Genomic DNA, 19,902 nt, shown 5'->3' on the forward strand with positions numbered 1-19,902 from the left:
CTTTTCCAGCCTCTGCTTAAAAGCCACCAACAAAGGGGAATCCGTCATCTTCTGCAACAGCCTATACCATTTGCATGGCGTCCCCCATTTCTTGGATAATAAAACACACAGATACCAATATTTTGGGTTTATGGGATAAAGGCACCAAGGTCAGTTCACTCAGCTTCTCATTCCTCCCCCCCCCCCCAATATTAAAACTGGTTCTCCACAGTTATTTATTTTTTATTTATTTGTATTTATTAAATTTGTAGACTGCCCTTCATCCAAAGATCGCAGGGCATATAAAAATACAAAAAGATACCATACAATGCATAACAGAAGAACAGAAATACAAACCTATAACCTGCCTCCCACAAACACACTTTTAAAGGCCATAGATTGTTTAGTCATCCAAAGGCCTGGTTTAGGGAAACGTTCTCGCTTCTCACCTAAATATATGTAATGAAGGCGCCAGGTAAGCTTCTCTGAGGAAACTATTCTGCAGATGGGGAGCCACTGAAGAAATATTCTGCAGCAATTTGTTGATTTTTTTGTAGATACTCATGAAAATTTGCTAGCATTTTAGTGTGAATTTCCCTTAAAAACACATGTTTTTTACATGCAGTTTTGACTAATGTACATATCTTTGCAAGAAATTTCCCCTAATATAATATATTTCAGTGTATTACTTGACTAATCTATTCATTTTTTTTAATGCACATTCTCCCCTAATATATGGATTTTTGTCAACTTTGGTTACTTGGAGAACTGCATGACAAAATCGGGATTAGTATTTCTATTTTTTAAGGAGGGCTGTGTTTCAGTTCTCATGTTGTTTTGGATAGATTCAGTTTTTAATGCTAACTGAATCAAATTTGTCCCCCATCCCCACTAAGATGTACAGTAAGCCGTACTGAGCACAGTGGTCTTCCGAATAGAGGTTCATTTGTGGAATCATTCTGTATTGTTTTCTATTTTATGCTTTTTGAATTTCAGTTTTGTTGTACGGCACCATGATACTTTGTATGAAGGGTGGTCTATAAATAATTCTATAAATAAATAAAACAAAAAGAATTGAGCTGTGGGTCCCAGTGATTTCAAAGGCTGACATTTATGCAAGAGTCTGAGGCTTACGTTGGAATTGGAGGGCCTTAAGCATTTTCAAGTGTCCCTATTTTCATCGGAGAAACGTTGGAGGGTATGGACTTATGTAGGGCTGCCGTATTTCAAGCTTTTTTGGCAAAGCTGTTAAGCTTTTTTGGAAAATTACAAAAAAAGGCAATTTTTTACCTATTTTTATGGAAAAGCGGCAAAAGTGGCTCTGCCAACATAGGCTGCTATATGTCGAGACATTTTTGCAGATTTACACCGGAATAGGTCTGGGAAATTACAGATGTATTGCAACCCTAATTTTATGTGACTCCCGAGCCAAGAAGATAAGTAACTAGACAACCTTTAGAAGACCTCTGAAGGCAGCCCTGTCTAGGAAAGTTTTTAAATGTTTAATGTTCTATTATGTTTTTATACATGTTGGAAGCCGCCCAGAGTGGCTGGGACAACCCAGTCAGATGGGAGGGGTATAAATAATAATATTACCACCACCACCACCATCACCACCATGGAATAGGACCCTATTTTCATTGGAGAAATGTTGGAGGGTATGTTGTCTGAATCATGCTTTGTGGAACGCCCTCCCAGCAGATGTAAAGGCAATAAACTATTTTACTTTAAAAAACAACTGTTTAGGGAAGTTTTTAATGTCTGATGCTGTATTGTTTTAAATATTCAGTGGAAGCCATCCAGAATGGCTGGGGAAACCCAGCCAGATGGGCGGGGTATAAATAAATTACTACTACTACTACTACTACTACTACTACTACTACTACTACAAACTGCAAATGAATCCCAATCCTTCCTCCCTTCCTCCCTTCCTTCCTCCAAGCCTTTAATAGGCATTACAGATAAAGACAATCTTAAAACATCCAAATACAGTGGTACCTCGGGTTACATATGCTTCAGGTTACATACGCTTCAGGTTACAGACTCTGCTAACCCAGAAATAGTGCTTCAGGTTAAGAACTTTGCTTCAGGATGAGCACAGAAATCACACGGTTGCAGCAGGAGGCCCCATTAGCTAAAGTGGTGCTTCAGGTTAAGAACAGTTTCAGGTTAAGAATGGACCTCTGGAACGAATTAAGTACTTAACTTAAGGTACCACTGTATGGTGAAACCTCATATCCTGAACGCTTCTGTTTTGAAACGTTTCAGCTCCCAAATGATGAAAACCCAGAAGTAAATGCTTCATTTTTCAAACATTTTTCGGAAGCCGAACGTCCGACGCGGCTTCCGCTTGAGTGCAGGAAGCTCCTGCAGCCAATCGGAAGCCACACCTCGGTTGTCAAACGTTTCGGAAGCTGAATGGGCTTCTGGAACGGATTAAGTTTGACAACTGAGGTTTGACTGTACAATTTTTAAAAACATATATACAAAGAAACAGCCATATAAGATATATAGTAACAGGAGTTTTCATTGAATTGTCTTCCTGCTAAACAGTGCCACTCTAAGAGATACTATTGACAGAAACTCAGCCACCCTTGCAATTACCTCCGGGTAGAATCTGATATTTTCATTGTGCCATGGTGTTAAACTGCCCAAAGTGGGGAGGGTAACATGTGTTTACGTAGCTGGTTATACAGTGGACAGTCGAAAAGAATAGGTTCTACATCATGGGTAGGCAAACTAAGGCCCGGGGGGCGGAACTGGCCCAATCGCCTTCTAAATCGGGCATGCGGACGGTCCGGGAATCAGCGTGCTTTTACATGAGTAGAATGTGTCCTTTAATTTAAAATGCATCTCTGGGTTATTTGTGGGGCATGGGAATTTGTCCCCCCCCAAAAAAAAATAGTCCGGCCCCCCACAAGGTCTGAGGGACAGTGGACTGGCTCCCTACTGAAAAAGTTTGCTGACCCCTGGCCTAAGGCATGGGTAAGCAAACTAAGGCCTGGGGTCCGGATCCGGTCCACAAGCCTTCTAAATCCAGCCCACTGACGGTCTGGGATTCAGCGTGTTTTTACATGAGTAGAATGTGCCCTATTATTTAAAGTGCATCTCTGGGTTATTTGTGGGGCATAGGAATTTGTTCATTTTCCCCCTTCAAAATATAGTACTGCCCCCCACAAGGTCTGAGGGACAGTGGACCGCCCCCCTGCTGAAAATGTTTGCTGACCCCTCTTCTACAGTGTCCAGCACATCCCAAAACATCCCAATACAGTGGTACCTCGGGTTACATACGCTCCAGCTTACATACGCTTCAGGTTATAGACTCCACTAACCCAGAAATAGTGCTTCAGGTTAAGAACTTTGCTTCAGGAGGAGAACAGAAATCGTGTTCTGGCGGTGCGGTGGCAGCAGGAGGCCCCATTAGCTAAAGTGGTGCTTCAGGTTAAGAACAGTTTCAGGTTAAGAACGGACCTCCGGAATGAATTAAGTACTTAACCCAAGGTACCGCTGTACAAATGACCCATAAGCAACCCCTCAAAAACTTGACAAATCAAGTGGAACTTGCAGCATCGGCGTGGCTGAGCGACACATAAATGGAAAGGCCATGTTTGCCTCCGCACCTCGTGTTGACTTTGTGCCTCGTAAAATTGCACGTCCCTGGCGAGACCGTATCCCAGGGCAGATGCTTTTTGCCCAGGCAGTTTGTGACGGGAGCTTGTGTTCTCAACAGCTGTTGGCGTCTCTCAATGGCACCGTCCCATCTGCCACTCAGCACTCCCTCAGCTGGTGCCAAAGCCGTTTGGACAGAGGTGCTTTTGACTCCTTTTGGGACTGGGTGGTTGGGGCCTGACTTTATTATGTGCCATGCTCTCCCCTCCAGCTGTGGTTTTGCACCCCTACAGCCTGCCTGTCTACCCGCCGGCACCCCAGTGTTACTCCGGGCTGGTTCAGGTACGAATGTTTGTCTTCCTATCTATGCATGCAAGTGTGTTTGTGTGTGTGTGAGAGAGAGAAAGGGAGCAAGATTTGTGTCATTGACAGGGCCCAGCTGCGGCTGGCTGGTGGTCTTGAGAGGGGACAGCTGATAAAGTCTCCCGCAACGATAAATCCCTTCGTTCCCGGCGAGTTATTTTTACAGAATTGCTCAGAGAAAGAGAGAGAAAGTCCTTTCCTTGTAAGGGGAGAGATATTCACGGCTCCGGTGGGAAACGCGGAGATCAGTCCATTTTGTACCCGATTCCGTGGGTTCTGTAGAGCAGATGGACTCTGTCAGCGGGAAGGCCCTGCAAACCTAATGGGAGAAGTCTCCGCGGATTTAAATTACGTGCCGGTTTAAAATGGTGGTGTCATAAAACAGCCTCTGACTTTGGTGGACGCAGCCAGATAAATCCGAAAGGAGAGGAAGACATTACATGTGAATAAAGAGAAAGGACAAACTCTGGCAACTGGCTCTCTCTTGGGGGCTCACTGCCTTCTGGTTATGTCCACAAGCCTTTAAGCCCCCTAAGCTGACGGTGGCTTCCAGGTTCTTTATAATGTCATGCCATATCTGAGTCCTTCTGAGTGAAGGGTCATTTCTGGTACAGTGGTACCTCAGTTTAAGAACAGCCCTGTTTACGAACGATTCTGTTTATGAACTCCGCAAAACTGGAAGTAGTGTCCTGGTTTGCAAACTTTACCTCGGTCTAAGAACAGAATCCGAATGGTGGAAGGGCACCGGCAGCGGGAGGCCCCATTAGGGAAAGCGCACCTCGGTTTAAGAATGGTTTTGGTTTAAGAACAGACTTCTGGAACGGATTAAGTTCGTAAACCGAGGTACCACTGTATTCTTGTAGGAAACAATACACAGGTTAACATGAATGCTCTAATCTCCCTCATAGGCTGGGTACAGACCATACATTTAAAGCTCCCCCCCCCATAATCCTGGGAACTGTAGTTTACAGAGCTACAATTCCCAGAACCCTGGATTCTTTGGGGGGCAAATGTGCTTTAAATGTGTGGTGTGTAGTAAGCAGCCAGAGACTTTATCCCTGCTCAGGCTGAATATCTTGGAAGAAAGGTGGGACACGTGTGAATAATAATTAATAATAATAATAATAATAATAATTTTACTGAGCAAATGAAGTGGCATTTGCAGGCCTAGTAAAAGATATTTTGACACCTGTTTGGTTTCACCACATGGGTGGTGCCCCTTAAGATCCCACATGGTTATGCTGAGGTGCAACCACATGAACTTTGAGCTACTTCACTGGTGCCCTTAACAACATGGCTGCCCTCAGCAACTACATGCACTGCTGGGCAGGCCCTCTGTATTTTGCACACTGAGAGGAATGACACAGCCTCCATATTTTCGCTTCTTCTTTCCCCTCTGTGTTTTTGATTTTTGTGTGCATTATGAACGTTGGTGCACAAGGGACAAAGGATTTAAAGGTGCGTGGCCAAAATGCCAAAGCTGAGGTTCCTGCAGAATGATTTGTGGCTGACAGTTTCTCTCTGTGACCCTCATCTGCTGAACAGTGCAGCCGAACTCCCAGTTTATTTTCTTAGATAATTTTTATTGAGGTTTTCAGGTTTTACATTTCCACATGAACATCTTTCATGATACACATACATTCCCTCCTTCCCCTTCCAAGGTTCTTTTAATTTACCCATAATTCCTGCATATTCTTGTATATCCATCTAAATCATCACCCCATTTTACATGCCTTTTAAATATGTTAAGCTGCTGAATTTACCTTAATACTGCCAGCGTTTTCAACTGTGTACAGTTATTTTCCACTTACTAAAAATAAAATAAAATTCCACCCCTCTTTAAATACCTGTTCTTCTTGCTCTCTTATTCTGCTAACTCTACATATTCTATCATATTAAGTTGCCAATCCTCCTTACTAGGGACCTCATTCACCCTCCATTTTTGGGCTAACAATATCCGAGCCGCTGTTGTCGTTCCTAGCAGGAATGCCTCTGTTTTTTGGGGGGCACATTGTTTTAAACAATTTTTTCATCTCATTATATATCATCTCCCAATATTCTTTAACTTTTTCTGCATGTCCACCACATGTGAAAGAAGTTTAAACTCCCAAGTTTATTTTCTTTTATTTTTGTAACCAGGGGCAACAACTATAGAGGGTGGGATCCTGGCCCCCTCAATATTTTTGGGCAGGGGGCTGAGCCTCCCCCGCCACCAACAGGCGGGGGCTCGTGCGCTTGAGGGGGTGGGATTCTGGGCTGCCTCAATGTGGCGTATGTAACTATGTTTTTTTAGCCCACCTATTCCACCGCAGCTGTAATAAGTGCTCAAAGTCAAACACAGAAGTGACTTGTTTCGCGAGCAACCTTGAACACTAGACGGTAGTAGATTCAAACCCATGAAAAGACACAACTTAAAAAATGAGACAACAAAACTATGAGTCACGAGTCAACAAAAGCAGAATATGAATGTCTCTTTGGAACAGCAGCAATGATAAACTGTGGCACAACGGAGGCATTTTGGTGTCTGAGGCAAAACAACAACAACACCAAAATGGCTGATGGTAATCAATGCCACGATTGATAATTGATCAATAATTGACTACAGTAAAACCTTGGTTCCTGAACTTAATCTGTTCTGGGAGTCTATTCAACTTCTGCAATGGTTTGGGGACCAAGGCACGGCTTCCGATTGGCTGCAGGAGCTTCCTGCAGCCAATCGGAATCCACGCCAGATGTTTGGCTTCCAAAGAACGTTCAAAAATCAGAACAATCACTTCTGGTTTTCGATTGTTCAGGAGTCGGAACGTTTGCCTCCCAATGTGTTCAGGGGCCGAGGTTCCACTGTATTTGCTGCCAGTAACCCCCCCCCCGAAAGACCTGACCTGAGAGGCCCCCTTTTTGTGTTCCATTAAAAGTTTACAAATGATCAATTGTTGCTTTAGTATAGGCAGAGGGACAGGACACCCGCTTTGTGATTTTCTGCCTCATGCATTCATAATATCTCAGATGGCCCTAATTGCCAACCGAAAAGCTGGCAGAACAGAGAATCTTGACAAGCGTTCTAAATATTTGCATCTGTCATTTCACACATATTGTGAGAGGTGCGAAAATATTCAGGGGAAAAATTGCAGGGGAAATCCTACCAAAGTATATTTGGCAAGGGATAAGCTGATACAAACATCAGTGCTCATCCGTGGCTGGAATAAAAAGTGTTCCAGATGATATGCAGGCTGGGGCTTTGTCAAAAAGAAGGAAATCTAACAGCTTGGTAGAACCTCTGCACATATGGATCTGGCATGAACAAGGCATGATCACAGGCTGTAGAAATCAAAGTGGGACTGCTGTATTTATTTCTTTATTATCTTTGAAACTGCTTAACATTTCAAAAAACTTGGATTGATACACACACACACACACACACACACACACACACACTGAAAACCAACGACTATATCGTCAAAAGTATTAAAACACAACCTAAAACAAATTAAGACAACAATTTACAAACACATACATATATGCTGTAAGCTGGCCAGAGTGGCTGGGGAAACCCAGACAGATGGGTGGGGTATGATGATGATGATGATGATGATGATTTCACATGAGATCATCTGCAGGAGTATCTTTGCTCATTCCCTGAATTGGTGAAGCTCCTTTGACAACAATGAGAAACTGAGCCTTTAGTGTCATTGGCCCAGTCCTGTGGAACACACTGCCACTTGAAATTCAGTGGGTGCCCCCTGTGCCAACTTGTAAACACCTGCTGAAAACTTTCCTATTCTGCCAGGCCTATGAAGGCAATTAAGAGTACATCCCCTCACAGATGTCGATTGCTGTTTGCGTTTAATTTCTTTCTGCTTTTAATTTGTTCTTTTTCACTTCCTATGATTTTATTGTCTGGTTTCATGTTTTTATATTGTTGCAAACTGCTGTGATATATATATATATGAATGATACAGTGGAATAGAAGTATTTCTTATAGATAAATAAAATAAATGCAAATAAAAAGGAAACCAGAGGGTTCTAAAATGTAAATCCGGGTCCAAGCCTGCCTGAGCAAAAGGGCAAGCCTTCACAAGACCTCTCAAGGAAGCAACTAATGATTGCTGCTTCATGTATAGCAAATAAAGGACTTTATGAGAACAAAACTGGTGGCCTCCCTTTAGCAGGGGTGCCCAAACCTTTTTCAAAGAGGGCCAGATTTGATTAAGTGAATGTGCGTGACCAAAGTTTTTGAGCGTTTTTTAGGATTTGACCCCAATAAAGAAACTGCCACAGGGGCCGGATAAAACCTGCCAGGGGGCCGAATTAGCCCCCCAAAACGGACTTTGGACATGCCTGCTTTAAGGTCTTCCATATTCCCCTGGTGTGGCTGTGAGGAACCGCTCAGAAAATTCCCCTTCTGGTTTGATTCACTGCATATTAATTCCAGAGCCTTTTTGCTGGTCAAGTTTGTCTGAAGACAAACGTTGAGTTAGTATCAGTTGGCTGAGCCCTTACTTTGTAGGCTAGCAGCCACACCAAAAGCAAGGCTACCTCTTCTCCTTCCTTTCTTAGGGCACAGAAAACATACTAAAGCCCTGAACCTCAATAGTTTGGGACCAGGTCTCTTGTAAGCTGAATAACTGAAACTGGGACAAATACTACCCTCCTCGCCACCAAATCCTGCAACTTACCATATTTGTCCATGACAGGAGTCTAAGTGGGGTTACTATAGTTTCCCCAGGTGATTTAAGTACTGGATGGTGTGGCAAAAAAAAATTATCTCGACGTTTTTTCTATGTCAGCTCCAATGTATTGGCTGGATTACTGAAATGTGCACCAGTTGTGACAGGCTCTAGTTGCAGCTAACATGTCAAGTCATATTAAAATAACAGTAATTTTCATGTGAACATAACCTGCTGCTCCTTTTTAAAGCTGTTGACAGTTCGTGGGAGACCCTGTTCACTTTTTAGCATCACGGTACATAGGAAGTTGCCTTTAGCTCAACAAATATTGTCCACTCTCACTGGCAACAGCAGCTGTCCAGGGTTTCAGAGAGAAGGGTATTTCTCATTGCCTGCTCTCTGTGTCTTTTAATCAGTGGTGTTGAACCTGGGAAATTCTGCATGCAAAGTATATGCTCTGTCGCAGAGCTGTGGCCCTTTTCATAGGCCCCAAACCCATAAACCTTCTGCCATGGGGGAAAATCTTACGTTTTAAGTTCCGCCTCTGGACACTGAGATCCAGCTCCAAGGGCCTTCTGGCGGTTCCCTTATTGCAATAAGTGAAGCTACAGGAAACCAGGCAGAGGGCCTTCTCGGTGGTGGCCCCTGCCCTGTGGAACGCCCCCCGATCAGATGTCAAGGAAATAAAAAAACTATCTGATTTTTAGAAGACATCTGAAGGCAGCCCTGCATAGGGAAGCCTTTTAACGTGTAATGCTTTATTATGTTTTCACAGTGGTACCTCGGGTTAAGAACTTAATTCGTTCTGGAGGTCCGTTCTTAACCTGAAACTGTTCTTAACCTGAGGTACCACTTTAGCTAATGGGGTCTCCTGCTGCCGCCATGCAATTTCTGTTCTCATCCTGAAGCAAAGTTATTTACCCAAGGTACTATTTCTGGGTTAGCGGAGTCTGTAACCTGAAGCGTCTGTAACCCAAGGTACCATTGTATATATGTTGGAAGCTGCCCAGAGTGGCTGGGGCAACCCAGTCAGATGGGTTGGGTACAAATAATAGCATTATCCTCCTCCTCCTCATTATTATTACTCTTATTTTTTATTAACTTCAGAGAAACTCAAAAGTGGCTTGCATTGTATTTGGTTCCCCGTCATTGGGATGGGGGCTAGAGGAGAAACTATCTACAGAAGTTTTTATTTTGTTTTGTTTTTAAAATACAAGGCTAACCTGGCTTCCTGCCAAAAGCACCTCAGCAATCCCTGGGCCTCAGAAAGATCCCTTGGGACTGGAGAGTAAATCTATTTATGATCCACCCCCCAATTCGGGCCCCTCTTGGGCTGTGATTGACAAGAAGGTGCTGTTTATGAAGTGGAGCTATTTATAAGACCTGGAAGTGGAGCCAGCATTGATAAGCAATGGCCTCCCGGGTGCTGCTTAAACCACCCAGTGGTGGTGACGAGTGTCTGTGATTTGCGCGGTGACGGGACAGGACGGTAGTGCATAAACCCAGGGAACAGTCTGGAAGCCTGGAAAATTTCAGCTGGTTATTTACTCCCTTTGTTTCCTAAATGAGGAAAAGAACTTCATAGGAGACAGGTGGCTTTTTAAAGCGCCTGACTCTCTCTCTCTCTCTCTCTCTCTCTCTCTCTCTCTCTCTCTCTCTCTCACACACACACACACACACACACACACACATGAGTAATCTGCTCCTCAGATTAGAAGCACTCTCTCTGACATGTCTTCTCATGTGTAGCTCAAGCCTTTAGCTCCGAAGGAAAGAAAAAATATTTTGCACTCAGGTTTTTAGTGAAGGGCACCCAGTCTTGGAAACTTTCACAAAACTGTCAAAAGTGTCCTAATTATTGCAATGCTAGATGGCATAGGATGCCCTAAGCTCCTTCAGCTGTGAGGAGGGGAATTCATGGCGAGGGGAGATTTATCTCTTGATGCTACCGAACTCTATGCTGTTCAAGGGAGCTGGACATATTCCCTCCCATTCAGTTTGTTTAAGGCAATTTTAAAGCAGGGGTTGATAACTTGTCCTTCCAAGGCTGTTGGGCTCCAACTCCATCAGCCCCAACTAGCATAGCTCTACAGGTTAACCACTCCTGTTTCAAAGCATCAGCCGGGGTGGGAAAGCCTAAAACAATATCTGAAAAGTTGCCCGTGATTTTAGAATGTTAATGCAGGATGGAAAGCGAAAGAACAAAGGGAAAGTGCACTCCAAGTAATGTAAGAACTGCAGAGTTGTGGGTTAGTTGTGCAGTTAGTTTCTCACACAAATGGAAATTCTGGAGTCCCATCTATCTTGCAAGTTATTCCCTCTTCAGAAGAACAGCAGAATGCTCAATTTCACCTATATTTACAGTGGTACCTCGGGTTAAGTACTTAATTCGTTCCCGAGGTCCGTTCTTAAGCTGAAACTGTTCTTAACCTGAAGCACCACTTTAGCTAATGGGGCCTCCTGCTGCTGCTGCCGCGCCGCCGGAGTACGATTTCTGTTCTCATCCTGAAGCAAAGTTCTTAAACCGAGGTACTATTTCTGGGTTAGTGGAGTGTGTAACCTGAAGCGTATGTAACCCGAGGTACCACTGTATATGGTTCTTTAATTTAGCACTTCTCCTGAACTCTTGGGCCTGACATCTCTTTCTGAAGCTGTAACCAAAGTCCCACAAAATGCGTGGGCTGGAACTTTTGTTTTCTTTTCATCTGGAGAGTATATTGCTTCGGACAATGGGCAAAGAGCCCCCCTTTTAAAAATGCCTCCCCTTCTGCTTTCTATATACGGTAACTTGTTTTATTATTACAAGATCTCTCTGATACCAAACATGCCCATTTCTCCGATGAAGATAGGGATGTCCCATTCCTTAACGATAATGTTACTATGTATACCCCACACATTTTACTGGGTTGCCGCAGCCATTCTGGGCAGCTTCCAACTTATATAAAAACATAATAAAACATTAAACATTTTTTTTTAAAAAAACCTTCCCTTTACAGTGGTGCCTCGCAAGACGAAAAGAATCCGTTCTGTGATTCTCTTCGTATAGCGGTTTTTTCGTCTTGCGAAGCAAGCCCATTGACGGATTAGCGGATTAGCACTATTAGCGGCTTTTAGCGTCTTATCTGCTGATCGGATCAGCTGATAAGCGGCTTAGCGGCTTAGAAAAGGGGGGGAGGGAAAAAACCAGCAGGAACTCGCAAGACATTGTCGTCTTGCGAAGCAAGCCCATAGGAAATTCGTTTGCGAAGCACCTCCAAAATGGAAAACTCTTGTCCAGCGAGTTTTCCGTCTTGCGAGGCATTCGTCTTGCGGGGCACCACTGTACAGGATTGCCTTCAGACAGCTCGTTGAGGGGGCAGGGGCTTGGATGACTCCATACCCCCCCCCAACATTTCCCCAAAGAAAATAGGGACATCCTAAGGAAAATTGGGACATTCTGGGATCAAATCAGAAACTGGGATGGCTTCTCTAAATCAGGGATGTCCCTGGAAAATAGCGACACTCGGAGGCTCTGATCTAAGAACATAAAAAGAATCTGTTGGATCAGGCCAATGACTCATCAAGCCAAGTGGATGCTTGTGGGAATTTTCCATGTTACGAGTTTGGTGTATGTGTGATATGGAGGGGTGATCAGTTATTGAGTCCCCAAATGTTGTCTGCAGTGCAGCAGCACAGACCCAGATTTCCCACTCCAGTGACAACTCTTCATCTATTTGCTATATTTATGTAAGGCTGGCTAGTAACCCTGTTCTACAGATAGCTCACTAACATACAACGATAAAACGCTATCAAAATGCAATGGAATAAAATAGCAAAACCATAAAAGGATAACTTGCAGCCTAAACATTTTCAGCAGAGAGAATAAAGCCAGATGACTAAAAAAATAAATAAATTTACACGGCACATAAACCGAGGCTCAGTGCATGAAAATCACAGTTTGTTTTTAAGGCTTGGGAGAATAAAAATAGCCGTCACCTAGCAATAAGCAGCCATTCTGATTTGTTTATGAGGCGATTATGTGACAATGAGCTTTCATCCTCCATTCATCCTGATTTGCTTGTGCGGTTGTTTATACGTCTTCTTCTTAAGTCATTCATTCATTCCACACTTTTCAGTGCATTTCCCCATCTTTTTCTGAACATCTTAAAAAGTGGATTTGCTGTGCAAGAGCAACAGAGCGCTTTAATCCACTTCAATTGTGCAAACTTAAATCACTCGGTATGCACCTCAACCCCTCCCACATGGCACCTAGAATGACCATAAAGAAGGCGAGAGCCTCTTTAAATATCTCTAGTTAAGGGTAGGTATAAGTGAGCCAAAGCAATCTTTCAGACATCCTGGCTCCAAATCAATAAGGGCTTTAAAAGCTAAGATCATCACTTTGAATTGGGCCTGGAGCCATGGAAGCTGATAAAATGTTGGTGTCATCACGTGATGTAGATGTGAGCAAAGTCACTTAAATAACACAGATGGAGCCCATGAAGCAAAGTTCAGAGGAACTGAAAAGCTGGGAGGGGAAAAGACCAGTGTATGTTTCGAGGAGGAGGAGAGATTTTGTCTTTCTTAGTTCAGGCCTTGTACATAGCATGAAGACATTCAACTAAACATACAGAAGAAAACCCTCCTGGAACTACATAGCCAGTCAGAGTGTGTGCTAGCTCGGTTATTATTATTAATTGAATTTACTGTATTTTTCCGTGTGTAAGACTATATTTTTTCCTAAATGTATGAGGGCATCAGGGACCCATAGTTAAAACAGAGCCACCACCCACCAAGGATTTTGTCAATGAATCATCTTTTTAACCATTTGAATACGTGTAAATACATTTGCATCTCACCAGAACCTCTCTACAAAAGATTTCTGCTTTGCAGGGGGTTGAACTAGGTGATGCTAGTGGTCCCGTCCAAATCTTCCGTTCTGTGATTCTATAAATGCCCTTTTGAGATGTTGAAAGAAATGTGAGATAACATACAAAAGCTATCTCATAACGCTTGAAGGAAATTCCACCTTCAATCCCGGTTGACACAGCACCATTGTGTATGTGTGTGTAGTGGCTGCTGTTTGGGACCAGAACAGGGAAGTTCTGGGTTCAAATCCCCACAGCTCTGAAGCGCGCCCTCCCACTCACTCTCACCCTATCATAATGGGGACGGGGAGAAAGATACACAAGTCCTTTGGAGAAAGGGTGGGACAAGATTAGAATGTAATATATGTGATCTTAACTCTCAACCCCGCCAGTTAATCAACTCAAGCTTTTGTTGATTAATCCTCCTAATTAAGCAAGCTGAAACATGTAGCCAGAATTAAAGCCCTTTGTGCTAACAGGAGCACTGTTTGCTTTCTTCAGTCTGAGATGCCAACACACACCCTCAGATTCCTAATATCTTCATACTACCGATGCATAAACAACCTGGTCCCTTCTAGGACTAAGCCCTTGGGCTCAGATTAATCCTTGCCCCTGCCGTTGGGACAGGTGGGGCAGGTGCGTGGGCCACAGGGGCTGAGCTTGCCTGGCAAATTGCAGATTCCAGCGAAATCTTGCAGCTGTCTTTCTTCTTTATCTGCAGCCGGGTTTTTTTTTCCCAAAAGCCCCCAAACAGCTGAAAGACAAAGAGAGACAGTCCAGCAACTCCAAATAAGGGCTGAGGAGGTGTTGATAAGAGGCTGGCCAATGGGAGAGCCTGCGCCTGTCGCGATTTCTCCCCATTGGCGGAGGGGGAAGCACAAGGGATGCCTTTATAGTCCTGGGCCAGGGGGAGAGAAAGGGTGTGCACATTTTTCCTGAGCATCTTATCCCGGCAGAGACTCTGGAAGGTGCCAAGGGATGGGGCCCGTTGGCGTAGGTGGGTGAAATCTTGCAGGCTGCCTCGCTGTCCTCATTATGATAAATTGGGGTGGGGTTTGGCTTGAGAGCCTGAGCTCCCATATGGGGGGGGGGGGAGGAGTGTAATTGGTTCAGGCAAGCACAGCTGTGAGATGAGACTCCGGGGTCCTCTGGGATGAAGGAGTGGGCTGCTTATCAGGTTAAAGGTAAAGGGACCCCTGACCATTAGGTCCAGTCATGACCGACTCTGGGGTTGCGGCGCTCATCTCGCTTTATTGGCCGAGGGAGCCGGCATACAGCTTCCGGGTCATGAGGCCAGCATGACAAAGCCGCTTCTGGCGAACCAGAGCAGCACACGGAAACACTGTTTGCCTTCCCACCAGAGCGGTACCTATTTATCTACTTGCACTTTGTGCTTTCGAACTGCTAGGTTGGCAGGAGCAGGGACCGAGCAATGGGAGCTCACCCCCTTGGGGGGATTTGAACCACCGACCTTCTGATCGGCAAGCCCTAGGCTCTGTGGTTTAGCCCACAGCGCCACCTGCGTCCCTGCTTATCAGGTTAGGGGCGGGTTAAAAATATGTCTTTATTCTTGTTTTGGAAAGAAAACTAGTCAGGATAATTGGAGGCCTGGGTTCCCTGTGAACAAGAATTGTGGAGAAAAGGATTTACTAGTGCTGGATTTCAGGGTATTGGGGATGAATGATCGGGACCTCCCTGATCCAGCTCTCACCTCCACCCATATCATTATTGGATGACCTTAGGCATTTTTCTTTTTCTCTTTCCATTCCCTGCTTGCTTTGGATTATAATAGTGTCCTACCTCACAGGGGTGTTGTAAGAGTTACTGAGACAATGTCTATAGGTCCCTGAGGAGGAGAGCTACATACTATTCTCATACGTTGTCTTTGGGACAAAGGATACTGAAAAAGTCTGGAAAGGAGAGCAGCGTATTAGGAAGGTGGGTGGACGTGTTGTGAGAGAGGAATTGGTGTTTAGCAGTTGCGGGGATGGAGATTGGTGATTGAGCCAGCTCTATCCCCAGCCCTGCTTGATTCTGGAAAATGGCTGCGATTGCTCTTCTCTTATTCGCTGCTCGCAGCTCCTAACTTTGTTGTCTTTCTGCTCTTCCTGCCTTTAGGGTAGTCCAGATGCAGCGGTACCGCCAGCGGATGCCATGACACAGACGTTCCCAGCTCAGTACCCTCCGCCGCCACCTCAGGCCCGGCTGCCTCCGCAGTACCATCTCCACAGCACCCCTTCAGAGTACCCATCCTCAACAGCGCCGGATCACAGCCTTCGTATCTTCCCCGAACAGGGTACGGCTGCGCCAGAGCCCCTGCCTCTGCCCCCACCGCCTGCGGTAAGTGATGGCTGAAGGTCTGGCTGGCTACACATGGGCAAATGGATGGGGAATTGTGGGTGGTTTGGGGGTACAGTATTTTTTTATTTCGAGGGGTGTGTTATGGGTACCATACATCGTAATGGCCCTGGTTGCATTTGTAGCATTCCTCCGAAATTGTTCAGGAGCCGGTTCAAGGATCTGGAGCCCCCTTTTTGTTATAGGACAAAACCTGAATGCAGGAAAGAGTTGCATTTTACTTCCGTCTCTTCCTTCGTGCCTCCACATCTTGCACCCCAACAGAAGCTGTGTAGGGCAGGGCTGATTTTTCTCCAGGAGCCTCAGTTCCAGGGTTCTTTGGGAAAAGAGTGACATCTCTTGGGGGTTTGGTGTTCGGCAGGTGGATTTTCTGAAAGGAGAGGGGGATTTTGGTATTTTAGAATGAGAGTAGATTAAAGATGGGTGTGTGTTTGGCTTGCAGGACTTTGCGTGGTCATGGTTCACCACGGGGGCTGCCTTTAGCCCTTTGGGTTCTCAGGATTGAGCCCTGACACCTGTGAAGCATCTCTAACCATGTGCAGAGAGTGGCGTGTTTTTCCACCCTCACGCCATGAAGCAAACCATTACCAACTCCTACGTCTGAAAAGTTAGAGGGGGGAGAATGGACTCCCAAAGCAAAGGATAAATCTTATGGGACAGGCTCAGACACCGAGGCTGTTCATTTTAGAAAATTAAACACAGGAGAGGCACCGGATTTCATAGAATCATAGAGTTGGAAGAGACCACAAGGGCCATCGAGTCCTTGAGGTTTTGTGCGTTTTTGTTTCTGTGCTCGTCTGTTTGGACTTCCCTTGGCCACAGCCCCCAAATCTTGGAACAAACAAGGAGAAGTGCCTCTTAGCATATGTAGAATGTGCTTTTGGTCAACTACTAAACAACTGCTGCTTGTTGACAGGAGAGAGAGAGAGAGAGAGAGAGAGAGAGAGAGAGAGAGAGAGAGAGAGATTCAGATTCATGGGACCTAATAGTTTTTCCCCACCCCAAAATAACCACTGCCCTTTCCTCCTTTACCTACACCAGACACCCCCAAACTCAGCCCTCCAGATGTTTTGGGACTACAACTCCCATCATCCCTAGCTAACAGGATCAGTGGTCAGGGATGATGGGAATTGTAGTCCCAAAACATCTGGAGGGCCGAGTTTGTGTCCTATCGAGACTCTACCTATGGTCCTTTCCAAACCCATTTTAGTAGCTCCTTATAGATCTGCTTTCCCTGGTTTTCTCTTGCAGCGATGCCCTTCGCCATCTTGTAAGTGCTCACTTTTTACTCCTCCCTTATGGCTGCATTGGGCCTGAGCGCAGGACTGGAATTTACCTCAGTACCAGTAAAAGGTTGGCTGAGGTTTGAGGTGGGCCTAGGCACAATGTCTTCTGCTGAGCCCCCTCTTATGTTGGTTGGCCCTGATTGTCTTATTTGATATTGGCAGCTGCCGCCAGGTGGTTTGGGGCTGCCATTTTACATTTCCCATGATGCCCCTGATGAAGCATCATTCCAGGACATTGAGGGAAATTAAAAATGGCAGCTCCAAGCCGTCTGGGGTGGCCCTGGGCAGGTATTAGTTCAGCTAATTGTTGCCCATGTCCTGATGTTGGGCCTAAATGCCAGGGAGCCTCTTCTTCCCCTCCAGATACTGGAGAAGCTTCTTCCTGAAATAACAACATGTCTTTTAGGGACATCATGTGATGTAACATAGCTCTCCCACTGGAATTTCCCAAAGTTAGACTTCTGAGGAAGGACAAGATTAGCGTGAGGAAGGGAGACCAATGGATATTCTTCTTTTTTTTGGTGGACCAGAGGCTTTAATAAATAAATAAAAAAGCACTTGCACACAGAGATGCTGACACAGTCATCTCTTCATCTAGATGATAATTGAGAGCAATGGAGGCTTCCCTCTGCCCCACTGTCTCTCTGATGCTACTTAGGCAAGTGTGTAGGAGTTGTGAGGTGATCATAGGGGCTAGAGACATGGACTCTCTACTGATGACTTCCATTTCTTTTCATGGCAATCTGTGCTGCAGACCAAAGTCATCATTTTCTTTCTCTGCCCCCAGTTGCGAAATCACACCATGCCTCATTGGTTACTTCTGCATACATTTAGGATGAAAGTAATCAAATTCCAAATGTTAGGGAGTTTCTTCATGGAGAGGTGTGTCACGGAGTAAGATCTTTCTGATATGGCAGAAACTCCCGAGTTTATGTTTTCAATTGCACCGTGTTGAACCTTCCTGAGATGTTTCACTAGTCTTGCCTAAACTCTCTCTCGCTTCTCTCAAAATCACCCAGATGGCTTAGCCAAGCAGGAAACACCATATTCACAGCAAGCTGAGGTTCAAATATGGTAGCAATTTTTACTGTGGTAGGAGAAACAGGAGTACAGTGGTACCTCGGGTTAAGTACTTAATTCGTTCCGCAGGTCCGTTCTTAACCTGAAACTGTTCTTAACCTGAAACACCACTTTAGCTAATGGGGCCTCCTGCTGCTGCCGCGCTGCCAGAGCACGATTTCTGTTCTCATCCTGAAGCAAAGTTCTTAACCCAAGGTATTATTTCTGGGTTAGCAGAGTCTGTAACCTGAAGTGTATGTAACCCGAGGTACCACTGTATTATTCACCTGGGTACACACCACACATTCAAAGCACCTGCCGAAAGATTCCTGGGAACAGTAGCTTAACCATCACGGAGCTACAGTCACAGAACCATTAGTGAACTACAGTTCCCAGGATTCTTTGTGGAGAATAGAATTTGCTCTGCAGAGAGGGGAATATTGTGTATGGTGTGTGAGAGGAGATCACAGCTGCTTTGCTCCTCCTCATTTGATCTGATGCTATGCCACACAGAACCAAGCCAATGTTTGGCATAGCGTTCCTCTGAACCTGCACTCGTGGTTTGGCTCTCTCCAGACTAACCCTAAAATGTAACCAGGTTTGTAGAGAAAAGAACAGGTCTATTATAAATCGCATCCACACCATACCTTCAAATCACTCTTATACCACTTTAACGGTCATGACGCACCCCCCCCGTATAATGGGAACTGTAGTTTGCCAAGGGAGCTCAGAGTTAACAAACTACAGTTCCCATTATCCTTTGTGGGGGAGCCATGACTGGGAGCACAACAGGGCCTTAGGGTAGCTGGATGCTGTTCAGAAGTGGTGGGGAAGGGGGTACATGACACAACTGTTTCATATTACATGAGCTCTCATGCTTAGTGCCCACACATAGCAGAATGCTGGACTGGCAGTCATTCTGAGGCGATAGAATGGACTCCACCACATAAGTTTATGGGGAAGGTGGAAAGGAAAAGCTACCTTTAAATAACAAAATGCCTTCCTGCAAGTAGGATATTAGCAATGTTAAAAATTGCCGGGTCTTTTCTCTTCGATGTGCTAGGTTTCATATTTGCATGGATTCCTTTTTAATAAAAGAGAGCACTCCAAAATGACACCCACACCCCTCAATCTGAATTAGTATGGTCCACTTTGGCACCTCAGGATTATGCCACCTTGTTCCGCTGCATGTGTAGACCCGGCCTTACTGCTCATGCAGAAATCGAGTCACACAGGCAGGACATTGTTGTGGAAGGTTTCAGATTAGAACAACTCCTGACTCTTGCTCTAAAGGAAGCAGGGTGAGGCCCACTTCTCCCATCATATGCATTAGATGGATATGCCCCTCTTTCCCCCACCCTTCAGGGCAACGGCTTCCTCCCTCCTCTCGCCTGAGCCAGTGATCCTCGAAGAGATGGCCTCTCTGCCCATATTGGGTAACACGTTTTTTCGCCGGCCAGGACAGCTGCGTCGCACCCCCTATCAGATTCCCTGTTCTCTCTCTCCCCTCCCCCCCTCAACTTTCACCATCTTTGCTGGCAGCTGTTTATCTCCACATGGGAGACAAGTGGTGTGTTGCTGATAGCCTCATCTCAAGGACACTGTGCCCTCCGAGAGACTGTAAACAGAGAGGGCTCAAGACAATTTGGTACCCGAGGCAAAAAAATAAATCCTGATGGATTCCCTTTCCATTCCCTGGTGGCAGCAGCAGTAGTAGTAGCTCTTATTGACCAC

General features: G+C 45.1%; 2 protein-coding genes and 1 long non-coding RNA gene across 8 annotated transcripts in view; 2 read left to right on the plus strand and 1 right to left on the minus strand.

Annotated features, from left to right (window-relative positions):
• LOC310690858 overlaps positions 1 to 12,742 on the minus strand; it is a 30,024-nt gene extending 17,282 nt beyond the window's left edge. For all 3 annotated transcript variants that reach the window (XR_014518219.1, XR_014518220.1, XR_014518221.1), the window contains exon 1: positions 12,594 to 12,742. This is a non-coding gene — a long non-coding RNA (uncharacterized lncRNA). The remainder of the gene's footprint in view (positions 1 to 12,593) is intronic.
• JOSD2 (Josephin domain containing 2) overlaps positions 1 to 19,902 on the plus strand; it is a 67,563-nt gene that overhangs the window by 23,373 nt on the left and 24,288 nt on the right. The gene's annotated exons all lie outside the window — the stretch shown is intronic.
• The window catches only part of LOC310690689 (RNA binding protein fox-1 homolog 1-like), a 40,541-nt gene continuing 24,288 nt past the window's right edge, over positions 3,650 to 19,902 (plus strand). The window contains exons 1-2 of one of the 4 annotated variants that reach the window (XM_083470165.1): positions 3,650 to 3,930; positions 15,584 to 15,805. In XM_083470165.1, coding sequence (XP_083326291.1) covers positions 3,844 to 3,930; positions 15,584 to 15,805 — 309 coding nt within the window. In that variant the 5' untranslated portion in view covers positions 3,650 to 3,843. Of the gene's footprint in view, positions 3,931 to 14,324; positions 14,463 to 15,583; positions 15,806 to 19,902 lie in introns of those variants that run through there. The other 3 variants (XM_083470166.1, XM_083470167.1, XM_083470168.1) reach the window with 3 other exon arrangements.

Source organism: Podarcis liolepis (genome assembly GCF_965112155.1).
Source record: "Podarcis liolepis genome assembly, chromosome: 13".
NCBI classification, from domain to species: domain Eukaryota; kingdom Metazoa; phylum Chordata; class Lepidosauria; order Squamata; family Lacertidae; genus Podarcis; species Podarcis liolepis.